At 40.2% G+C, this 20,822-nt stretch overlaps 4 protein-coding genes and 1 pseudogene across 4 annotated transcripts; 4 read left to right on the top strand and 1 right to left on the bottom strand.

Annotated features, from left to right (window-relative positions):
• Positions 1–815: 815 nt before the first annotated feature.
• Positions 816–1,514, top strand: LOC134651994 (uncharacterized). The gene has a single exon (XM_063507146.1). The coding sequence runs from the start codon at positions 831–833 to the stop codon at positions 1,449–1,451; it is 621 nt and encodes a 206-aa protein (XP_063363216.1). The 5' UTR covers positions 816–830; the 3' UTR covers positions 1,452–1,514.
• A 4,238-nt stretch (positions 1,515–5,752) lies between these two features.
• On the bottom strand, positions 5,753–11,484 carry LOC134652039 (uncharacterized). The gene is made up of 3 exons (XM_063507192.1): positions 11,064–11,484; positions 6,344–6,354; positions 5,753–6,072 (listed from the first exon to the last, which is right to left on the bottom strand). Exons 1-3 carry the CDS (start codon positions 11,430–11,432, stop codon positions 5,775–5,777), a joined length of 678 nt encoding a protein of 225 aa, XP_063363262.1. The 5' UTR covers positions 11,433–11,484; the 3' UTR covers positions 5,753–5,774.
• Positions 7,655–8,135, top strand: LOC134652010 (uncharacterized; annotated as a pseudogene).
• Positions 11,485–15,921: 4,437 nt separating the features above from the next.
• On the top strand, positions 15,922–16,551 carry LOC134651996 (uncharacterized). The gene has a single exon (XM_063507149.1). The coding sequence runs from the start codon at positions 15,972–15,974 to the stop codon at positions 16,542–16,544; it is 573 nt and encodes a 190-aa protein (XP_063363219.1). The 5' UTR covers positions 15,922–15,971; the 3' UTR covers positions 16,545–16,551.
• Positions 16,552–19,587: 3,036 nt separating this feature from the next.
• LOC134652011 (uncharacterized) lies at positions 19,588–20,151 on the top strand. Its single transcript, XM_063507164.1, has one exon. The coding sequence runs from the start codon at positions 19,662–19,664 to the stop codon at positions 20,079–20,081; it is 420 nt and encodes a 139-aa protein (XP_063363234.1). The 5' UTR covers positions 19,588–19,661; the 3' UTR covers positions 20,082–20,151.
• The last annotated feature ends 671 nt before the right edge of the window (positions 20,152–20,822 follow it).

Genomic DNA, 20,822 nt, shown 5'->3' with positions numbered 1-20,822 from the left:
GTTATGACAAAAATCATAAGGTAATAAAATTGTAAATAAAATATTAAACATAACGAGGGTTTATTTTATATTCCTTGTAATTTTACTTAAGTTTTTGCGTTAAAAAGTTGTGCGTGTCATTAAGAATTAGCAGAATAGCAGTAGGTATCACATTCGCATGCCATCGCCGATACCCGAAGTATCTTTCTACAACCCGAGCTCACGGACTGTATAGTAATAGTAAATAAATATATTTATTTTGTTAATAAATGTGGAAAGTTCATTATCAAAGGATGAGACTGACAATAACTAACACAGAAAAAAGATTAAGTATAATTTCAATAATAAACTTCTATTGACGATATATAATATCGTTTGGTTTATTATGACAGAATTGGCACCAGGTTGCCAGGTGCAAACCAGGATGAAAAATGACATGATTGACATTATTATCCGATTAACTTAGTACCGCTATAGGTATTGACGCACAGTTTTCCTTAATCATAGAGTTAAATTGTTCGAATTATATTTTTCTATGTTAGGATAGTGCAAGTCTTTTTAATTGTACATCTATTAAGGTAATCAGTGGAAGTGAACGGCCCTTTATCAATTCGTTCAAGGTAAACACGGAAACAACGTCTGTGTATGTTTAGAGTTCTCGAATTAAGCCCTATCGGTATAAGGTTGAAAGCGATTGTTGCCCGCTGCACCCGGTCCCGCCACAATCAAGGTGCTTTTCTTTCCTCCAATACAGCCAACGCCCGCTTGCATATTTCCCTACGTCACAAAGGTATCTGGAATACCTACGCCTACAACACAAATTTGTATAAAAGCCAAAGGCACCGGGGTAAATGCAACAGTCTCTCGCAGTACTGAAAACAACACAGACCACAATGTTCAAGCTGGTGGTGTTGTCTTGCGTGGTGGCGCTGGCGGCGGCCAACCCTAGTGTGCTCGGTCCTTGGGGCTTGGGGCTGGCGGGTCCCCTGGCGGCGCCGGCGGCGCTGGCTCCTCTCGGCCTGGGCCACGGTCTGGGTCTGGGCCCCGGTTTGGGTCTGGGCCATGGGGCTATCTGGGGCGCGCCTGCGCTCGCGGCCTACAACTACAGAGGCCCGCTGTCCCTCGCGCCCGGTCAGCCCGCCAACATCGTGGCTGCTGACGGAAGGCCCCTGGATACTCTGAGCGTGAACTTGGACCGTGCTGCGCACCTCACTGCGAGGGCTGTTGACCACGCCGGCCTGCACCTGCTGAAGAAGCGCTCCGCCGTCCTGCCGGTGGGCGCTCCCCTGGCCGTGTCCCACGCTGCCCGCATCGACCTGCCGGCCGCGCGCCTCGTGGGCGCCGGACACGGGCTCGGCTGGCCCGCTGTTGGCGCGCTCGGTGTGCACGGCGTTGCGGCTCCCTGGGGCGTAGCCGCTCCCTGGGGCGTAGGTCCTCTGGGACACGCTGGCGCTTTGGGACACCTCTGGTGAAAATTGTACAAATTAGAATATTGATTGATCTACTTAATATATAAAGAGAGTTACCTATATATATCTCATGATTTTTTATTAATTTACCTCATTTCAACTGAATATTACGCTGTTAACAAAATGTATTTCGCTCTCGGCTCAGATATTGTAATAAATCTGTATTCTGAGATATGCGAAATGCGAACCAAACGCACAATATACCTACTCTCAGTATTCTCAATTAGCATTTTTAAATAGTTAAATAAAATACAGGCAAAAAATATTCAGGTACAAGCTAATTTTAATACATATATGACCGAGCATCAAATTTGTCACCAAATGTTTGACATCTTTATTCCGCAATTGGTTTGCTGACAGAAAGTAACAGTAGGTAAGTAGGTATCACATTGATGTGTACTGACACTGACACGTTTTTGCATAACGCAGATATTCCAGTGCTAGAAACTTTTTTTGCCCATACTGAGACACGATAATTTCTTTGGTTTTCAATAGTTGCCACCATCATCATCATCTTCCTCGCGTTGTCCCGGCATTTTTGCCACGGCTCATGGGAGCCTGGGGTCCGCTTGGCAACTAATCCCAGGAATTGGCGTGGGCACTAGTTTTTACGAAAGCGACTGCCATCTGACCTTCCAACCCAGAGGGCAAACTAGGCCCTCATTGATTTTCAATAGTTGCCACCATCAATCTAAATTCCAAGCAATAGAAATGACAAACAGGCTGCCTACTATTGGAATTAGGCTGTTAAACACTAGGACGTTAATCTACAGATGTAGTGCATAATTGTTTTCCATCGTATTTTCTAGGGAACGTTCGTATTTTTCATGCTAGTTCAGTCAACCCCAGCTTTTTTTGTATCGAGACTGACTGAAATAGCAAGACACGTTCGTACGTTTCCGTGAAGACACGATGGAAAATAATTATGGGCTAGATCTGTATGGGCTACTCTTGCACTGAATGGCTCCTCTACACGATGGGCCAACGCCGGCCACTCCAAGCGATTTGTTAGGGGCGTTTCGCGAGTGAAGTACGACTGTCGGACTATCATTTCCAGGCCTCGGAGTTTTTTTAGCACGGTAAGACTAAGGAGAGCTATGGAGTCTTTGTTAACATTAAAATTAAGTTCATACTCATACTCATCCTCATTAATTAAGTACAAGTAAATTATGTACAGCTCTAGACCTAATAAATATCAGCGATCATCACAATAACGAAATACGTAACTATATATTCATGACATAATGTGACATCTGATTTACTCATACACATATTTAGGTAAAGAGGTTTAATCATAAGTGGCCTATCACTTAAAAAAGTACTTAAGACATGCAACCTATGATTATAAACATTGGTAATACGTATTCGACATATTAAAACGATATTCCATAGATATTAAAACTGTTTATTATTCATTAAGGTTGATATAGAGCTACAATATTTTAGAATAGTTATGCGTTACTCTTCCTTACGTCTACAAAACAGTTCGTTCACACATAATGGGCAGTATAAACGTCGTAAGTCGCATTCATGGGCATCATTTACAAGACACCAATAGTGACGGCAGCAATCTTCACAATATCCAGTTGATTTCATCCCTTCATCTTTAAGAGATATAGCCTCACGAGGTAGTCCTTTGAAGAACATGTCAACGTAGATTGTATGAGGAAGTTTCAAACAGTAAAACGTGGACCGCATATTTTCTATCTAAAATAAATTAAAACAATATAAACTGAGTGTAAATAATCACGCTGACACGGAAACGCTACAATAACATGATGTCATTAAGTGCATTATCTAAAGCGGCCAGTGACAACGTATAGTTCCTTATCTTAACAGTAATTATAGTATGTAGGTACGTTAAGTACTTAAATAAAATATTGGAGCGATGACACTGCAATATGGGTAATATAATAATATTAACATACACATATACATATTATTACTTTTTTATAATATAACATTTAATTAAATATATGTAAACAGAATTAATTACATATAAGTAGTCTAAGTATTTATAAAACGATTCGGACGAACTTAATTAATGAGGATGAGTATGAGTATGAATTTAATTTTAATGTTAACAAAGACTCCATAGCTCTCCTTAGTCTTACCGTGCTAAAAATACTCCGAGGCCTGATCATTTCTGACTTTTGTATTGCTTTAATGCAATGGGTCCCATATAGATATTTGATCCTAAAAACAAACCTGATTGATTGATACCATAAATGAGAATTTGTCATCTAGCCTATTGTAATATGTACCTGTACTTTGTTTGCCAAAATGGAAAAAAATGCAAGTAGCAGCTAGAGAAAAAGTGTTTTTTGACGTGACCGATTTTGAATTCCGAGCAAGCAAATAATTCTAATTTCAGATAATGATTTAATTAAAATCGTCTATGAAAAATACATGTTTTAAAAAAATAGGTAAGTGGGACTAATATTTCATTATCTTTATTCCGTGTCATTATCATTAGCTTGGCTAGGCTACTCGTCTTCGTCAAGCTGTACTTAGGTATCCATGTTGGTACCTACCTTTTCATAATTAAATTATAGAAATTTATCTAGTAGGCACTTAAAGGTAGACTAAAGTAGATTGATACTATTCGGTTCATGATATCTGCCCTCGCTATCGCTTCGCCATCGAATCGCTTTGTGTATCTCTATCACTCTTCCATATTAGTGTGACAGGAGTAGCGTTTCGTTCGCTGCGGAGCGTTAGCGATTGGCATGTTATCTACGGGGCCTGAATGGATACAAACGAGGATTTAATTAGCTATTAACTAGTAGTTAGTCCATGTGTTACAAGGGATGTATTTTTGCACGCTAAGTATGTGCATAATAACGTTGATGTGGACTTAAGGAGTAAATTTACCACTTTGTATAGGGGGACACGACCAGTGGTACCTAGCAGGGATGTTGCGAACATCCGCATCCGCATCCGCAACCGCGGAACATCCGCATTATTTTCAACATCCGCATCCGCATCCGCATCCGCATAAAATCGATGCGGAGCTTATGCGGATGCGGATGTTGAACAAGTCGGTACAGGAACGTCTTAGCGGCGGCGTAAGTGCTAGGTAATTTCGTCATTACCTATAACGAAATCGTCTAGATCCAGAAAAGCCGGCGAAGTTACTGTTTATTAAATATAACGCACCTATATTCTTGCTCAAATACTAAACGTTTGGTTTTTTTAATAAAAAAATACTAAAAATGTAATATTTGACGTTTTCTAAGTACCTAATCTTGACATCCGCATCCGCATCCGCATCCGCGGATGTGAGCCTTTAAAAATCCGCATCCGCATCCGCATCCGCGGATGTCAAAAAATCTGCATCCGCAACATCCCTGGTACCTAGGTATGTTTTGGTGCGTACCTAATTAAATCACATTAAAACGTTTTATCAACTGATAAATAGATCCTAATAAACAAGTATTTAAATTAACCGGAAAAAAAAAGAAAATTGGTGTCGAATTAAGATCGCTTCCATTGTAACGTAAATTAGACAAACTATTTTATAAAGTCATATGGACAGACGAACGGACGGCGGACATGACGAAACTATAAGGGTTCCGTTTTAGCCACTTTTAGCATTGTATTCTATCCGTGTTATGTACTGAGGGCCTACCGCGAATACCGAAGTTCGTAAATTGCGAGCATCTTTCCAATTAGGTAGTAACGTCGTAATTGGAGTAAAATATACAAATGCCCGTAATTTGCGAACTTCAGTGTTCGCGGTAGAGCCGCTGAGGTACTTGTTTTGTGATATAAATAACTAAGAGTACGAGTAGGAATATACTTAAACAAACTTTTTTTTTCTAATGTCAGCAGTGTAAGAACTGCCAAGTGCGAGTAGGATCTTGCGGTTCAGACATCACTCAACTGTCTAACCATTGCGAAAAATTATAATTGAGATACAGCCCGCGGACGGTGCTGACAAACAGAGAGACGTACGGATATCAGGGTGCCTTTCCAATGTACATACCATCAGCCACAAAAGTGAATGGCGACTTTATCAATGAATTTATTCATAATTCCTCCGTGTAATTTTGCAGCTCACTGTACCAATCGTTTCCGCTCCGTAGCGCAGCGTAGTTATCTCTCTCTATCACTCTTACATATTAGTGCAACAGAGACAGTTGCGTTTCGTTCGCTACGGAACGTAAACGATTGGCACGTTGGCTAGGCATCCAGAAGTTTAGTTACAGGTTTCTGCTTATTACTCTTGAGTACAAATCTCTGAAATGAAAAAGTAAAGTGCAAAATCATTTCTTTATTTTCATTGTGTCTATGTGTTTTTAAGTGAGTCTATCTTTGGACTATTTACAGATAGTGTCCGGCGGCGTGAATGAGAGGAGTGTGGTAAGGAGCAACAATGGGCGCGGAGTATGCGAGGGGCGCAGCGTGGGTGATGAGCGGGGCGCCGGCGTAGGCGATGCGGCCCAGAGGGGCGATCAGCGGGGCGGAGCGCTTCTTGAGCAGGTGCACACCGTCGAGGGCCTTGGCGGTGAGGTGCGCGGAGCGGTCCAGGTTGACGTCCAGGGTGTCGAGGGGCCTGCCGTCCGCGGCCAGGATGTTGGCGGGCTGGCCGGGCGCCAGGGACAGCGGGCCGCGGTAGTTGCTGCCGTACAAGGGCGCGACGATCGCGTCGCTGTACGCCAGCGGAGCGAACGGCGTCAGCAGCGCCGCGGACGCCGCCGCCATCAAGCAGGACAACACCACCAGCTTCAGCATTGTGTAGTGGTCTGTGTTGTTCGGTGCACGGAGAAACACTGATGCACTTGAAATATCGACTGCAACTTTTATACTTACTACGCATTGATAACGCGATGGGCGAAGCCGGAAGACAGGGCCGGCCCTGACTGGACTGCATTTGTCGCGGAATAAAGAGCAATGGCTTGTACTGAAACCATACATATCTTACCTTTAATTAATACTTCTTACTAGGTGGTTATACTTGCTTATTAATATTTATGTTAGATGTAATAAGTAGTCAACCCAATCACTGAATAATCATAAGGTACTACATATTTTCAAGAATTTTAAAGTTGCAAAGTAAGAAAAAAAGGAAAGAATATTAGTTCCTCGAGTCCATTTAAACGTAGTCTTGCCATATTGCCATATTATGTTAACGAGTAGGTATTATAAGATTAAATTACTAATTGTAATATAATTTCATCACCTTTTGTAATTTCTTCCTCTTTTTCAGTATTATTTATCATATAATATGTCAATAACTTTCTATCCACCCATTACCTACTTAATAAAATAACATGTTATCTCCATAAAACACCCATAACAAAAATTAAAGTTTTTTTAGGTATAATGTTGACTTGTTTCTTGGAGAAGGTGTTCTAACTTGTATATGTGTCACCGTAAAATTGTAAACACTCGTCATATTATAATCTCACTAGTTACATTATAAACTGACGGTAGGGAGATTATAATCCAACCTAACCTAACCTACGTTAGATTATAAACTAACGGGTTCACAATCTTACGGTGTCATATGCAATGCAATTACCTACCAAACCTTTAAGTTAGTGATTTTTCCTGATGCCTAATATCTTAGCTTAAGTTTGTGCGAGTGTGCGTAATTTAACTATATACCATTGCTACGCACTTAATCATTACTTAGGCTCATTATAAACTGGGCTAAACACAGATATAAACTAATTAATCGCAAACTAGTCTTATGGTATTATATCGTTGAATATAAATAAATACCTAGCGGAATACACATGCAAAGAAACAGGTACCTATTGGAACGACTACGACTAGTACGACTACATACTTAAATATGGAAACTTGAATTTGGTCCATTACGCGAAAAACAGTTGGATTGTAGGTAACGCTTAAACTAGGTGCGTAATATCAACTCAATTTTATAGAGGGGTCTAACGCAAAATTTATTCAATTACCTTTATTAAAGGTAATTGAATAAATTTCGCGTTAGACCTAAATAAATGTGAGTTAATATGTGTTCAAAACGCGAAAGTTTTAAATATTATAGGTGCGTAATACGTGATACCACAGGTGATACCTAGTAACTGTTTCAAAAGAAGCTGTTCTCCGCGCGTCAACTGTCTTCCGGCATCACCCATAGCGATGATATTTAAAGCAAACTGTATATAAAAGCTGCAGTCGATATTTCAAATGCATCAGTGTTCCTCCGTGCACCGACCAACACAGACCACTACACAATGCTGTAGCTGGTGGTGTTGTCCTGCTTGATGGCGGCGGCGTCCGCGGCGCTGCTGACGCCCTTCGCGCCGTTCGCTCCGCTTGCGTACAGCGGCGCGGTCGTCGCGCCCTGGTACGGCAGCAACTACCGCGGCCCGCTGTCCCTGGCGCCCGGCCAGCCCGCCAACATCCTGGCCGCGGACGGCAGGCCCCTCGACACCCTGGACGTCAACCTGGACCGCTCCGCGCACCTCACCGCCAAGGCCCTCGACGGCGTGCACCTGCTCAAGAAGCGCTCCGCCCCGCTGATCGCCCCTCTGGGCCGCATCGCCTACGCCGGCGCCCCGCTCATCACCCACACTGCGCCCCTTGCTTACTCCGCGCCCATCGTTGCTCCTTACCACACTCCTCTCATTCACGCCGCCGGACACTATGCCCAGTATCTGTAAATAGTCCAAATATAGACTCACTTCAAAAACACACATAGACATAATTTAAATACCGAATGAGAATGATTTTTTATTTTACTTTTTCATTACATATCAGAGGTTTTCTATCTGACGCGGCCTATAAAACCTATAACTAAACATCTGCTAACCGTTTCACTGTTTGTTAGGACCGGTCCGCGGGCTGCCTCTTAATATTCTCAATCAGGTACCTACCATAATGTTTAGACTGTTGCCGTGAAGGCTGAACCGTGAGTCCTACTCGCACTTGGCAGTCACCGGTCTACGAACTATGCACAAAAACATACCTACCGCTTTTCATGTCCCCCATACACTAAATATACTTTATATATAAGTCCACATCAATATGGACGTTCAATATATGTTTTATATGCACATATTTAGGATTGATTTTAGGATGAATGAATGGAAGAAGAGGTGGGAGGCCTTTGCCCAGCAGTGGGACACAAATAGGCTCACAATAAAATATTTAGGATTTACATAGGCACATACTTAATAGATCAATGCGTAAATTAAATTATTTGCTTATAAATTATTGTCTGAAAAGTGTAAGACAATTTTGTGCTTCTAATTTGTCGAATATGCCTGATTCTCGGGCCTGTGCTTATAAAACTCGACTTCGTCTCGTTTTGTAACTTTGGCCCTTTAATTTTAAGAATCCTTATTATGTATGTGCCTGTTGCACAAAATACTATTGTATGTCCATGTCGCGTACCACTCCAGCAGGGCGACCGCGGGGTGAGGTTCCAGCGGGGGGCAGCCAAGTGATCACGTGACTTACTTACTAGCCACCGCGGCAATGACTCGGCTCCATTACATTTTTGTATATTTTTTATAATTAAACTCATAGTAACTACATTGGAGTTCATATTCAGCATCCAAACACCAGGATAGCCCCTCAACATTGGTCCTTCGAGCCGGATCATTGCTCAACTGTTCCTGATGACAGGTTCCAAACACCAGGATAGCCCCTCAACAGTCCATCACCCCAATGGTGTTCCGGATTTTTGGGAGGCGTGCATGGAGCCGAAGCTGCAGAGGCCCTTTTGACACTTTAATGCATAGGTTCCCAAACTTTTTTGGGCCACCACCCACTTAGGTGTCAAAAGAAATTTCAACGCCCACCATCACAGAATAAAAGCGGAATTAACGTATTTTTAATTCACGGAATAACCGTGAATGTCTACCGATACTTATTACGGTTTGATGTCAGGGGCACGTTCGAGTTGGCCTGAAAGACTTAAAGAAGACCTAATTTAATAAATTTTTCAACTTGTAAAAATTATATTAAATTAGAATTTTAGACAATACGAATAGATGTATTTACAGTTTATTTGTGATTCCTACCAAAAAACATTTCGAGAAATTAATTCCCAGCAAGCTGGAACCCATTTTAAAATATTCATTTGGTCCTAATTGCGTGTATTCCGAGTTTGCTCAATCCCAGGAGGTGGTGTGCATACAATTCTAGCTCATTTTCAGTTTTTTGTTTGTAGCTACGTCTGACGGAAAATTTTGTCTAAACATGATAAAAATTGATATCTGAGGATCCGAAAAGTATCTTAAATATAAATTCGTAGTCAAAGTTTGTAAAATTGGCTGCCACTTTGAATTTCTGTTGTTTTTTTTTGTATAGTTGTGTTAAAATCCGAAATTCTTTTTCGCCAGTATCTGATCCGCAAAATCTTGCTGGTCGTAACATTGTAATTGATGATTCCTTCGGCATCGAGAGGTTTGGAAATCCAAGGAAAAATAGAACTTCCAAGGCTCACAAAATTTATGCACACCTGGAATTGAGCAAACTCTGATTACACGCATTTATTTTAGGACCAAATATTTAATGAAGGTATTAAAACGATTTCCAGCTTGCTGTGAATTCATTCCTCAAATGCTGTTTTAGGTAGGAAACACAAATAAACCGTATATTATACTCAGGTATAAATCTATTGGTATTATCTAATATTTTAGTTTTTTTTACACTTGCGGAAGCGCCCCCCTGGGTAGCATGAACGCCCCCCAATCGCTTCCGCGGCCCTCACCGCCCCCCTGAAACCCTTCAGCGCCCACTGGGCGGTATTGCCCACTTTGGGAAACTATGCTTTAATGTAATGTAAGGGGTAAACCGAGCGGGGATGCTGTCCTTGCCCGTGTCATATATGGGACGCACGCAGAGGCAGCGCGTATATTGTGTGAACCAATAGGATAGGTAGGTAGTAGTCTAGTGTTAGGTAATAAGATCTTAGAGATTACTTCTAAGATTTTGCTAATTGCCGGTACTAGCGATATAGGGCGATAAGATTTTAAGGTTGCCATGGGATCTTTCCCTTTGTACAGCGGAGTATTTTTAACTTTGCACACAGGTTTTCTGGTATTGTTCTTCGTTATATGCAGTAATTAAGTATACAACTCTGATAGAACAATGGACAGTGCCGGACCCACGTACCGAAGAATGTTGGCCGAAAGTATGTAGCTGTTAAATGTTATACATTTTTTTTTCATACCTTTATTTTTCTAGGTAGGCTAGGTAGGTAGGTACCTATCTAAAGTGAATATTCTGAGATTCATTTACGTATTACTTACGTAATGAAAAACACTATTTAAGATCCAGAATATTATTTAATTATTAAATTATTATTTAATACTATTTAAGACCAATCAAAGCAGTATTTTGGGAGAACATATATATGTTCTCCCAAAATACTGCTTTGATTGGTCTGACACATACCTATATAGGTATGTATCAAACATTTACCAATTTACAAAAAAATAACTTGTAATACAAAACTTTTCATCTGGGTAATGCATGTTGCTTTAAGGTAGGATATAGAATAACAAGGCATATGAATGCTTCAGTCCTTTATTTACATAGGAATATCACAGGGAACAGCCGTGGCGGAGACATTTACCAGTAGCGAGCAATGTGTCCAGTGGTGTAAGTTAGAGGAGCGTGGTAAGGCGCGACAATGGGAGCGGAGTAGGCGAGGGGTGCAGCGCGGGTGATGACCGGAGTGCCGGCGTAGGCGATGCCGCCGAGGGGAGCGATAACAGGGGCGGAGCGCTTCTTGAGCAGGTGCACACCATCGAGGGCCTTGGCGGTGAGGTGCGCGGAGCGGTCCAGGTTGACGTCCAGGGTGTCGAGGGGCCTGCCGTCCGCGGCCAGGATGTTGGCGGGCTGGCCGGGCGCCAGGGACAGCGGGCCGCGGTAGTTGCTGCCGTACAAGGGCGCGACGACCGCGCCGCTGTACGCCAGCGGAGCGAACGGCGCGAAGGGCGTCAGCAGCGCCGCGGACGCGGCCGCCATCAAGCAGGACAACACCACCAGCTTCAGCATTGTGTAGTGGTCTGTGTTGGTCGGTGCACGGAGAAACACTGATGCACTTGCAATGTTGACAACAGCTTTTATACTTGACTCATTATAAGACTAATACGATGGGCGAATCCGGAAGACGCTGTCGGCCCTGAAGCAACTACTTTTGCCGAGAAACAGTTCACTTCTTATTTTGTAGCGCAATAATTTTTTTTACTTATTTACGGCTGAGTTAACTTTTTAATACGTAAATGTCAGTGGCAGAATGCAACTCTCTCGTACTTCGAAATGTCACCTTTGATTCTATTATCGGAAACTATTTAGGTCATGATTAACTAGGTTGACACTAATACCTATGACCCGATTCGGATTTTGAAATAGACATCTGTTAGATATCTTTTAGACATTGCCAAGATACGATAACGATATGTTTAAGATCTAACCTGTCAAATGTGATGTCACATTGCGCGATTCTGGAGATACTCTTGAACGATTTCCACAAGATATGGCTTAGAGATCCAATTCACATCTAATACGTATCTATCTAACGTAAAATTGACATTGGTTGCTCGAATTGCGCTGCAAAAGAGAACTAGTTGAAATCTAAACTATAACGTATCTAGAATGGATCTAGTACGTGTCGTCTCTTGTGAATATCTTGAAGTTCGAATACGGCAGCTAGTCTCTACTCTTGATTCGGTTAAATTGTGTTTTTTGAAAAACAAATGATAGCCAGCCTTTTATGAATGTAGTATGATACCTTTAGGTATGGTGCTTTACGCACACTAGCGTCCCAACCCCTACCCCTGCCGCAACCCCCCTTTTAGTATGAAATATGTCCCGGTTGACGGTTATTTTTAATTTTTGAGAAAAGTGTTAGAGTTAAGAAAAAAGTGTGAAAGTAAGAAATAATCCTTAATAAATTTTAAACAAAAAAGGTTATGTGCCACTTTTTGGTAATACTCACCATATTCATGTATTAACTTGTTGAATTTCAATGTAACATAGTACGTGATAGTACTGCCAGAAATCGTATTGGGAGAACCAGTTTGTTCAACGGTTAAATTTTGTTGAAGTTCATCTAGCTAGCTATAACATGAATATGGTATATCATACATATAAAAAAAATATATAACCTTTTTTGTCAACAATTTAATAAGAATTATTTCTTTCATTGACACTTTTTGCCTATATTATATAGTTTCCCCAAAAATAAAAATAAACTGTCCACCGGGACATATTTGATACTAAAAGGGGGGGTTGCGGCAGGGGGAGGGGTTGGGACGCTAGTATGCGTAAAGCAGGTATGGACCTAAAGGTATCATACTACATTCATAAAAGGCCGGTTATAATTTGTTTGTCCCATACATTAGAATACAACTTAACCGAATCATCTGTATTTATTTTGATTAGTTACACGGGTTTTAATTAAGTCAACTGAATTTATCGGGAACGATTTTAAGTGTAGGTTACCCCTTGGAAGTATGGTACCCGACCCTTGCGTCTATTGTTATTATATACCTTAAAAAGGTACCTACCATTTATTTCGAGTACCTACAACCATTTTGCCATCTCAAAAATTTGAATCAATGCCTTATATTATCTACCTTTTTCCTTTTAAGACCCTGTGGTTCTTATAAGATCGTGTTTACCGTGTATGAAATAAGTAATAATTTACATATAAAAAAAATTATTTTATTATTATTTATTAGGCATTAGGTTTAACGAGTGGAATTACAATCCGAAATTTTATAAGCAACGAATATCCCATTGTTCATTTAGTATTTTCGTACCTTGAACTGTACGGCTATGATGGCCGGCTCTTTATCATTTGTCACCATGGCTGTCACGTTCTAACAAATATGTAAGTGCGAAAGTGACGCATAGCATGACAGGTGATAAAAATACGACCATGATAGCTGGTCTGAACTGAAAATTATTCAATTGTTAAACCAAAATTTGATGATTTTAATAAGTAATATTAATTGGAAAATTTGATTTATATCCACTCATTATGATAATAATTTCATGTGAGTTAGCACAAGATCGTTGACATTGTTGGATTTCGATAAGACTCTGGATCAGGATAATACTTGCTCCTACATTACTATAAATATACCTATTCGTAGTAACCACAATTGAAAAATCATTTCATTGTAACCCTTGTTCTTACAAAATAAGGTTTCATATTTGTTTACTACAAATAAATTTAGGGCTGTTAGCATAGCAACCCGCAGATTCATGGTTGATTAACTTTAACCTGTCGAGTGGTCATAAATATTCAATGGATACGCTAAACGATGACATGTTGAAGCGGAAACACGCACTTGGATCGTTTATGACGTTAGATGAGATTAAGCCTGTGGGTTCAACCAACAATGTAATATTTGCGTAAAATATCAATTAATTATGTTTCATACATTGAATTCAAGGTACCTATATATATTTAATAGGTGTTTTGATGTTTTCTGAACTAGGATATAGGTACCTAAGATTTTATATATCATTTCGTAGGTTTTTTCTCCTTCCTAGCGTTTACCCACTTAGGAACTAATCCGAAGAATTGGGATAGGCAATAGTTTTTTCGAAATCGACTGCCATCTGACCTTCCAACCCAAAGAGGAAACTAGGCGTTATTGGGATTATTAGTCCGGTTTCCATGCGATGTTTTCGTTCACCGAAAAGCGACTGGTAAATAAGGGTTATTCCCACTAGTTACCACCAAGTTGTTATCAGTGGTAACTACTGGGAATTTTTTTCCCACCTTTTACCACTGGTAACTACTGGGAAAAAATATTCCCAGTAGTTACCACCAACTCAGTTTAGTGGTAACTACTGGGAATTTTTATTCCCAGTAGTTACCACCAAAAATTTTTTAGAGTTAAATACTAATGAAAAAAGGGTATGAATAGTAGGTATAGTATAAATATAGAGTGATGTAATAAATGATTATAAGTCGATTAGTGTTTTAGTAAACTGCCTTAAAAGTGACCAAAAATATAGAAACAGTTTAACCGGTACTAGTACAAAAACTTGAATATATGTAAGGATAAATGTAATAATCCATTTAGATTATTTTTCAAGTGATTTTATTAGGTAATTTAACATTAGCCTATATTTATACTATATACTATTTATACTGTTTTTATTAGTATTTAACTCAAACAAAATTTTGGTGGTAACTACTGGGAATAAAAATTCCCACTAGTTACCACCAAACCGAGTTGGTGGTAACTACTGGGAATTATTTTTCCCAGTAGTTACCAGTGGTAAAAGGTGGGAAAAAAATTCCCAGTAGTTACCACTGGTAACAACTTGGTGGTAACTATTGGGAATAACCCGTAAATAATTATCAAATGAAATATAGGTAATTACGTAAGTCCCGAAAAACTCATTTGTACGAGCCGGGGTTTGAAGGTTGAACCTGTCTGTCTATCTATGATGGGTAAAATTACGTACGTACGTACGTACGGACGTTATTACTTATGAAACAATATTATTTGATGAAAAAAACATTTACTTAAGAAGACAAGGCACCCTAAAATATAAATTTCGGTCACTTTTATTCGACATCAAATTACAACTACCCCGTCCGTGCCTAATCTTGTTTTTATTGCAAATAACTGTTGTGAGTATCAACATAGAATAAAACAAAGTCGCTTCCCGCTGTCTGTCTGTCTGTCTGTATGCTTAGATCTTTAAAACTACGCAACGGATTTTGGTGCGGTTTTTTTTATTAGATAGAGTGATTCAAGAGGAAGGTTTATGTATAATTTGTTAACCCGTGCGAAACCGGGGCGGGTCGCTAGTTAAATATACCTATATTGATTTCTTGAAAATTTGTTTTCAAGAACTCTGTGTGCATTTATGTAATTAATTTTTGAGTGCCTACGTTTAAATGATTTGCAAGATGTTATCATTTGGTTTATTACTTTAGTAATTTTCCAATATATTATGCGAATTTTATGTATATTCTCGATAACAAGTTTAATACTCATACTTTTTGTTTTTGATATCAAATAACTTTAAAAATGTTAAAGTCAAAGCAAAGTTGTAAATACAAGACATATTATAATTTTTTTTTCTTGGACTCTTTACGAGCGAATTTTGAATTTTTCACTGTTGTTAAACAAGCTAAAACTAGAAGTAGAGATATTCAAAAAGCTTTTTTATGTAACTACTAATATTTTCATACCTACGATTGTTCTGTGTGTGTGTTTTGTCTAGTGTCCTTCATTTTACTATGTTGTAGCCTACTTGGATGCGTTATGGTTGCAACTTTGTTGATGAGCTAAGTTCCATTTTCTTCGGCGAGCGCATAGGGCAACAACCCTTAATGTCAAAAATAACACACGCAGACAACAAGAGTCACTTGGTGGTGATGACCGACAGAGCGGGCTACCTGACGACCTCGCCGTAAATACCAGCTTCCTGGACCGCCTTGCACCGGTTTAACAAAACGAGCTCGCCCTTAGCTCTGCTTTAGTGAATATCTTTCTATAAAAACACAACGAATCCTTGCAGTGGCATCAGTTACCCAACGACCGAACAACACAGACCACAATGTTCAAGCTGGTGGTGTTGTGCGCTTTCCTCGCTGCGGCGACCGCCGATCCTTCCGGAGCGTTCTACGCCCAGCCTTTGACCTACTCGTCAACCGTGATCTCGCCAGCGGTCACCACCATCTCCAAGTCGGCCAGCAGCGTCGTTCACCCATCACCTACCTATTACTACAGCACTCCCTCTATTTATTCACACTTCATCAAGAAACGTGGTGCGCCTTTCTACTTCCCGACCACCTATGCGGCGGGTTCACCTCTGCTGGCGACGTCATACTCCACCCCGATCTTGCACAGCACGCCGTTGGTGGCCAGCACACCTCTGATCTCGACCCCTATCGCCGCTGCGCCCTTCGGCTACCCTGCTGCGCATCTGATCAAGAAGAGGTCGGCTCCCTTCATCAGCACTACTGCATACAGCGCTTACTCTCCTTTAACTTATTCCACACCGTTGATCTCTCAATCTCCACTGATCTCCGCAGCTCCTTACTACTCTTCTCCCATTCTTTCCCATGCTCCTCTGGCTATTCCTCACCTGATCAAAAAACGCTCTGCCCCTATCTTGACCAGCGCTTAAGATAAGATAAGATAAGATGCCCTTATGCCTATACTCACGTGCTCTAGATCTGATATGGAAACTCAAGTGATTTTACCGAACTATATCCAGCCATAGATGTACCTGCTCAAAGTTTTAAATTTAACAATTGTAATTATCAGTAACAATCCCTCAAAGTGAACTCACAGTGTATCAAACTAAAAGGAAATAAATGTCTGTACAAATACTGGTATTGCAGTGTTCTTTAATATCCCCGTATTCAGTCGTATATAATATCAAGCAGCAGCAAGCAGCTGCTAGCAGCAATCGTTAGCATGTAGGTACTTACTAAGTTCGCGTCGTATAATTTTCCACGCGTTGTCGACGGAAACGTAGTGTTTTGATCTATTTCTGAAACGAGCACAGGCAAACGACGCCAATTATTTAATTTCCCGCAGAGTTGGGTAAGTATGTATAAATATTGCCCATTGGATTACTTTCCTAACTATCGAATTATATTTTTCTTGCACAAGTTGTAAGAAAACTCAGTAATGCGAGGTGCGAGCCGGGGTCGGAGCACATGGCCCCGGTTTACAAAAATCCAGTGCACCAACTAATCATTCTCAGACATAAAGAGGGAAACAAGGTAGCTCCTATGTGTAATACAAACAGTATTCAAGGGTAGGCTGCAAATTAAATTCACGCGAAGATCGTTTCAGTCAGCGAACCGCGTGACACTGTCCTTGATTCAAATCGACTTCCCAAAGCCTTATTTCCACTAACACTCGAGTACATACCTGATGAATCATTCATTTCTCCTAAATAAATTACGATATATGATGTAACATCATATCAACCTTATTCTGTCATAGCTAACTGAAATCGATGTGCCAGTTTTCCACGACATTTTTATTGCGTCCAATGTCGACAGACGGCTATTTGGGCTACGCGTGTAGGATTCTCTGCAAGGACACATTTTGAATATGATCTATATGTCTGCCATTTTAACTGAGGCGGTTGGTCAGAAGTTATTATGGTCGGATACGACCTAAGGCTTGGCTGCATGTACCAGATTTGTAACATTATGTATAAACTAAGTTTAGCCCCAAAACTGAACTCCTTTCTCCTAGTAAATTACAGCGCAACTTCTTAACCAATCTGAGGTGAAAATTGACAAAATGTATATATTTTTATTCGATTGTTTTTCCCGACACCAGCAACAACTTTCTCACTTATTGTTGGTGCAATCAGTTTGTTCTCATGCTAAGAAAATGACACAGGAGCGTTTTTAGCATTTTATCTGAACCTTAACCATTAGCATTTGTATTGAGCAAGCGAGGAGGCTCGATCTCACGACCTTGTACGTCTTTTGCCAATTGAAGGGTTAATTTAAGCAAAAGTAAAAAGGAACCTTCTGTATGTATACGGTATTTTATCAAGTTCAAAAACTTATGACAAGAATGACTTGGACACCATTATCCATCATATGATCAGATTTTATAATTGTACACTAAAATTAGTCATGATAGTAACGACATATCAAGAATGACATTATGTACTTGTGTCCTATAGACTTTTGTAATTGACATGCATTTTCGTTTTAACTCTTATTTTACTCACATGCATAATGCATAGGTATGCATATTTACACCTATCATACAACAAATAAATTAGCAGATAATACATTAATTACGTTATAATTAATTACATTTAGTTAATTTAGACCGTTTTATTAAAAACTTAGTCAGTAAATTAACACATTTGTATCACCCAAGTTAAGAAGACTTGCACATTGTTCTTCCACATAAAAGCTATTTTAATTTCACATATAGATTATCTCACGATATTCCGGCGGTGTCACCATGCATCATTTTCGCCGCCCTCATCTTCATTTTATAAAATCTTATTCTTCTTTCGGTACAATTGTGTCCTTTACCTGGACTCCGTCGCTTTCCAACACTACTCGTACGTTAGAAACTCCTGGCGTATATTGTTGAACGTTCGACAGCTCAGTTGTTATTTGTTCAGTACTTGCTGTTTCTTTTGTAGCTTCATTACTTTGTTCGCTCTGGATAACCGCCTCCTGTGCAGCCTCTATCGATATTGGATGCTCCAGTGCCCGCGCGAGAGGAAGGTTGTGGTAGAAACTCAACGCAATGGGAGTTAATATCGTATCGGTGTTAATCACTGGCGTAATAATCGCGTCACTTACTACTTCTAAGCGTTGAGGATGAGTAGCAAAAACTGTCGTAGCAGGGCTGTATATAAACGGTGTTGAGATGAATCCTGGAGAGTGTTTTATGTCTATACGAGACTGATGCGACACGGCACTCGGAGCGGCATATATTAGCGGTGCTATTTGACAACGAACTTGATATATTAAACCCAGTATTGTTAGAATTCGGAACATTTTTGCGCGCTCCCGTGGAAATTTCTAACGTTTGTATGGATGCACCGTTGGATGCCTTAGTTTTATAGTGAAGTAACGGTAGTTGGAGCGGAACGCAGGTTCAAGTTCTCGGCCGGTCGGACGGGTTGCGTCACGACGCAGCGGGCACTGGCCGGATTGAGATGCATTATAAAAACATCATCCATTATCTCAGATGTAAATAAAGTGACGCAACATGTGTAACGTTATGTAACTGTTTTAAACGGGCGAATCTTATACATCATATTGACATTGGGAGAATATGTTGATGCAATAGCAATTCGATAATTATTTGGGTACATCTTAACTTGGGTAGTGATAAAAATAATTGAGCCTGTATGATGTATATTATGCAGGTTTTTATAGGGTCAACAACGCAAACACAACAAACAACGCATCCTGGGAGTTGCAAGCATCCTTGCTAGGATATGGCTTACCATTAGAGTATAAAAATAAACTAATAGGTAACTACAGTATATACCTATTTACATAAAGCTCACTTCCTTTATCTGCTACCTAACTATTTTTATTTGGATCGTAAAAACTATAATTTTAATGCTTTTTCTATTAAAGTCACCGTGCTCAACACCGTAACGAATCTTTTGTTGAAAATAAACAGATTCCTGTCACTATGATTCAGCACCCATGGTATAAGAAGGTGGAAACCGGGGTATCAGGCATCAGTCTACCATTGACACCACGTCGAATTGTTGCTAACGAAATCAAGAAAAATGTGTGGTCGACTATTGTTGCTGTTAGCGTGCTTGGCTCTTTGCCGTGGCCATGCGGTAGTCCCAGTAGTGCCGGCAGCGCACTCTTACCACGGGCTAGTAGCGCCTTACCCACTGGTGCATCACGGTTACGCTGGCCATGGTGTATTGGGTCACGGAGTGGTCGCCGGGCCGCTGGGACATCACTTGTGGAAGCGCTCGCCGCATTACGTAGCTCCATGGGCTGCCGTGGCTCCGCTGGCCCACGTGGCTCCCGTGGCCGTCTCGCACCAGGCTCGGTTGGACGTGCACTCTTCCCCGGCGCTCGTGGCCCCCGTGCTGCCAGTGCCACTGCTCCATAAGACAGTGGTCGCCTCGCCGCTGCACTACGGAGCTGGAATCCATGGCGGTCTGTATCCTCACGACGTCGGATATTATTGAGAAATGTGTAATTAACTGGCTTCCGTTTTATTGTAAAAAGTTTATGGTTACTAATGTAGAACAATAAAGTGCAATATAAGTATATAGGTAGAATAATTGTCAACTTGTTTTTAATCGTGCCCTTCCTGTATCGACCTTTTATGTTATTGTTTAGAACTATTTTTGACCATTTCACACATTTTGCAGAACTGAAAAGTAACCGAGACCGAATTTCGTTTGATAATATTTTTTGTACGAAATATCCATATATTAAAATGGAAACACCACAGTTCCACTAAGTTCAAAATATTTGAAAATACATAGGTAGATAACACATTCATTTGCTGTTACTATCATAATCAATTCAAGTGGTTTAAACAAAGATGAAACAAAGTTACCCTGATGTTTATTTACTCAGTACCTACTAACATGATGATTTAGGCAGTTTATTGTACTCGTAGGAATAATAGTTAACGCTTAAGTATTATGAAGATGATTTTTTTCAAATAACACAGTGTTTTTCATTTGCACTCAGCCCATCTGCTCAACTGACAAAGAAGATGGATATTTCAAATATATTTTTAATATGGTACCTATATGAAATTTGTCCCGTAGATAATTAAATATATTGAACATGAAAATATTAAAATACTTGGCCTCGATTGAAATGTCGTGCAATATTGACGTAAATGCGTAGGTACATTTTATGAGGCGCATCTACCTACTTACAATTTGAAAATATTATTTGTCATTTATATTAAT

Source organism: Cydia amplana, chromosome 11, assembly GCF_948474715.1.
Source record: "Cydia amplana chromosome 11, ilCydAmpl1.1, whole genome shotgun sequence".
In the NCBI taxonomy this organism is placed as follows: Eukaryota; Metazoa; Arthropoda; class Insecta; order Lepidoptera; family Tortricidae; genus Cydia; species Cydia amplana.
Note: the sequence above shows the minus strand (reverse complement) of the source record. Positions and strands in the feature narration are given on the sequence as shown.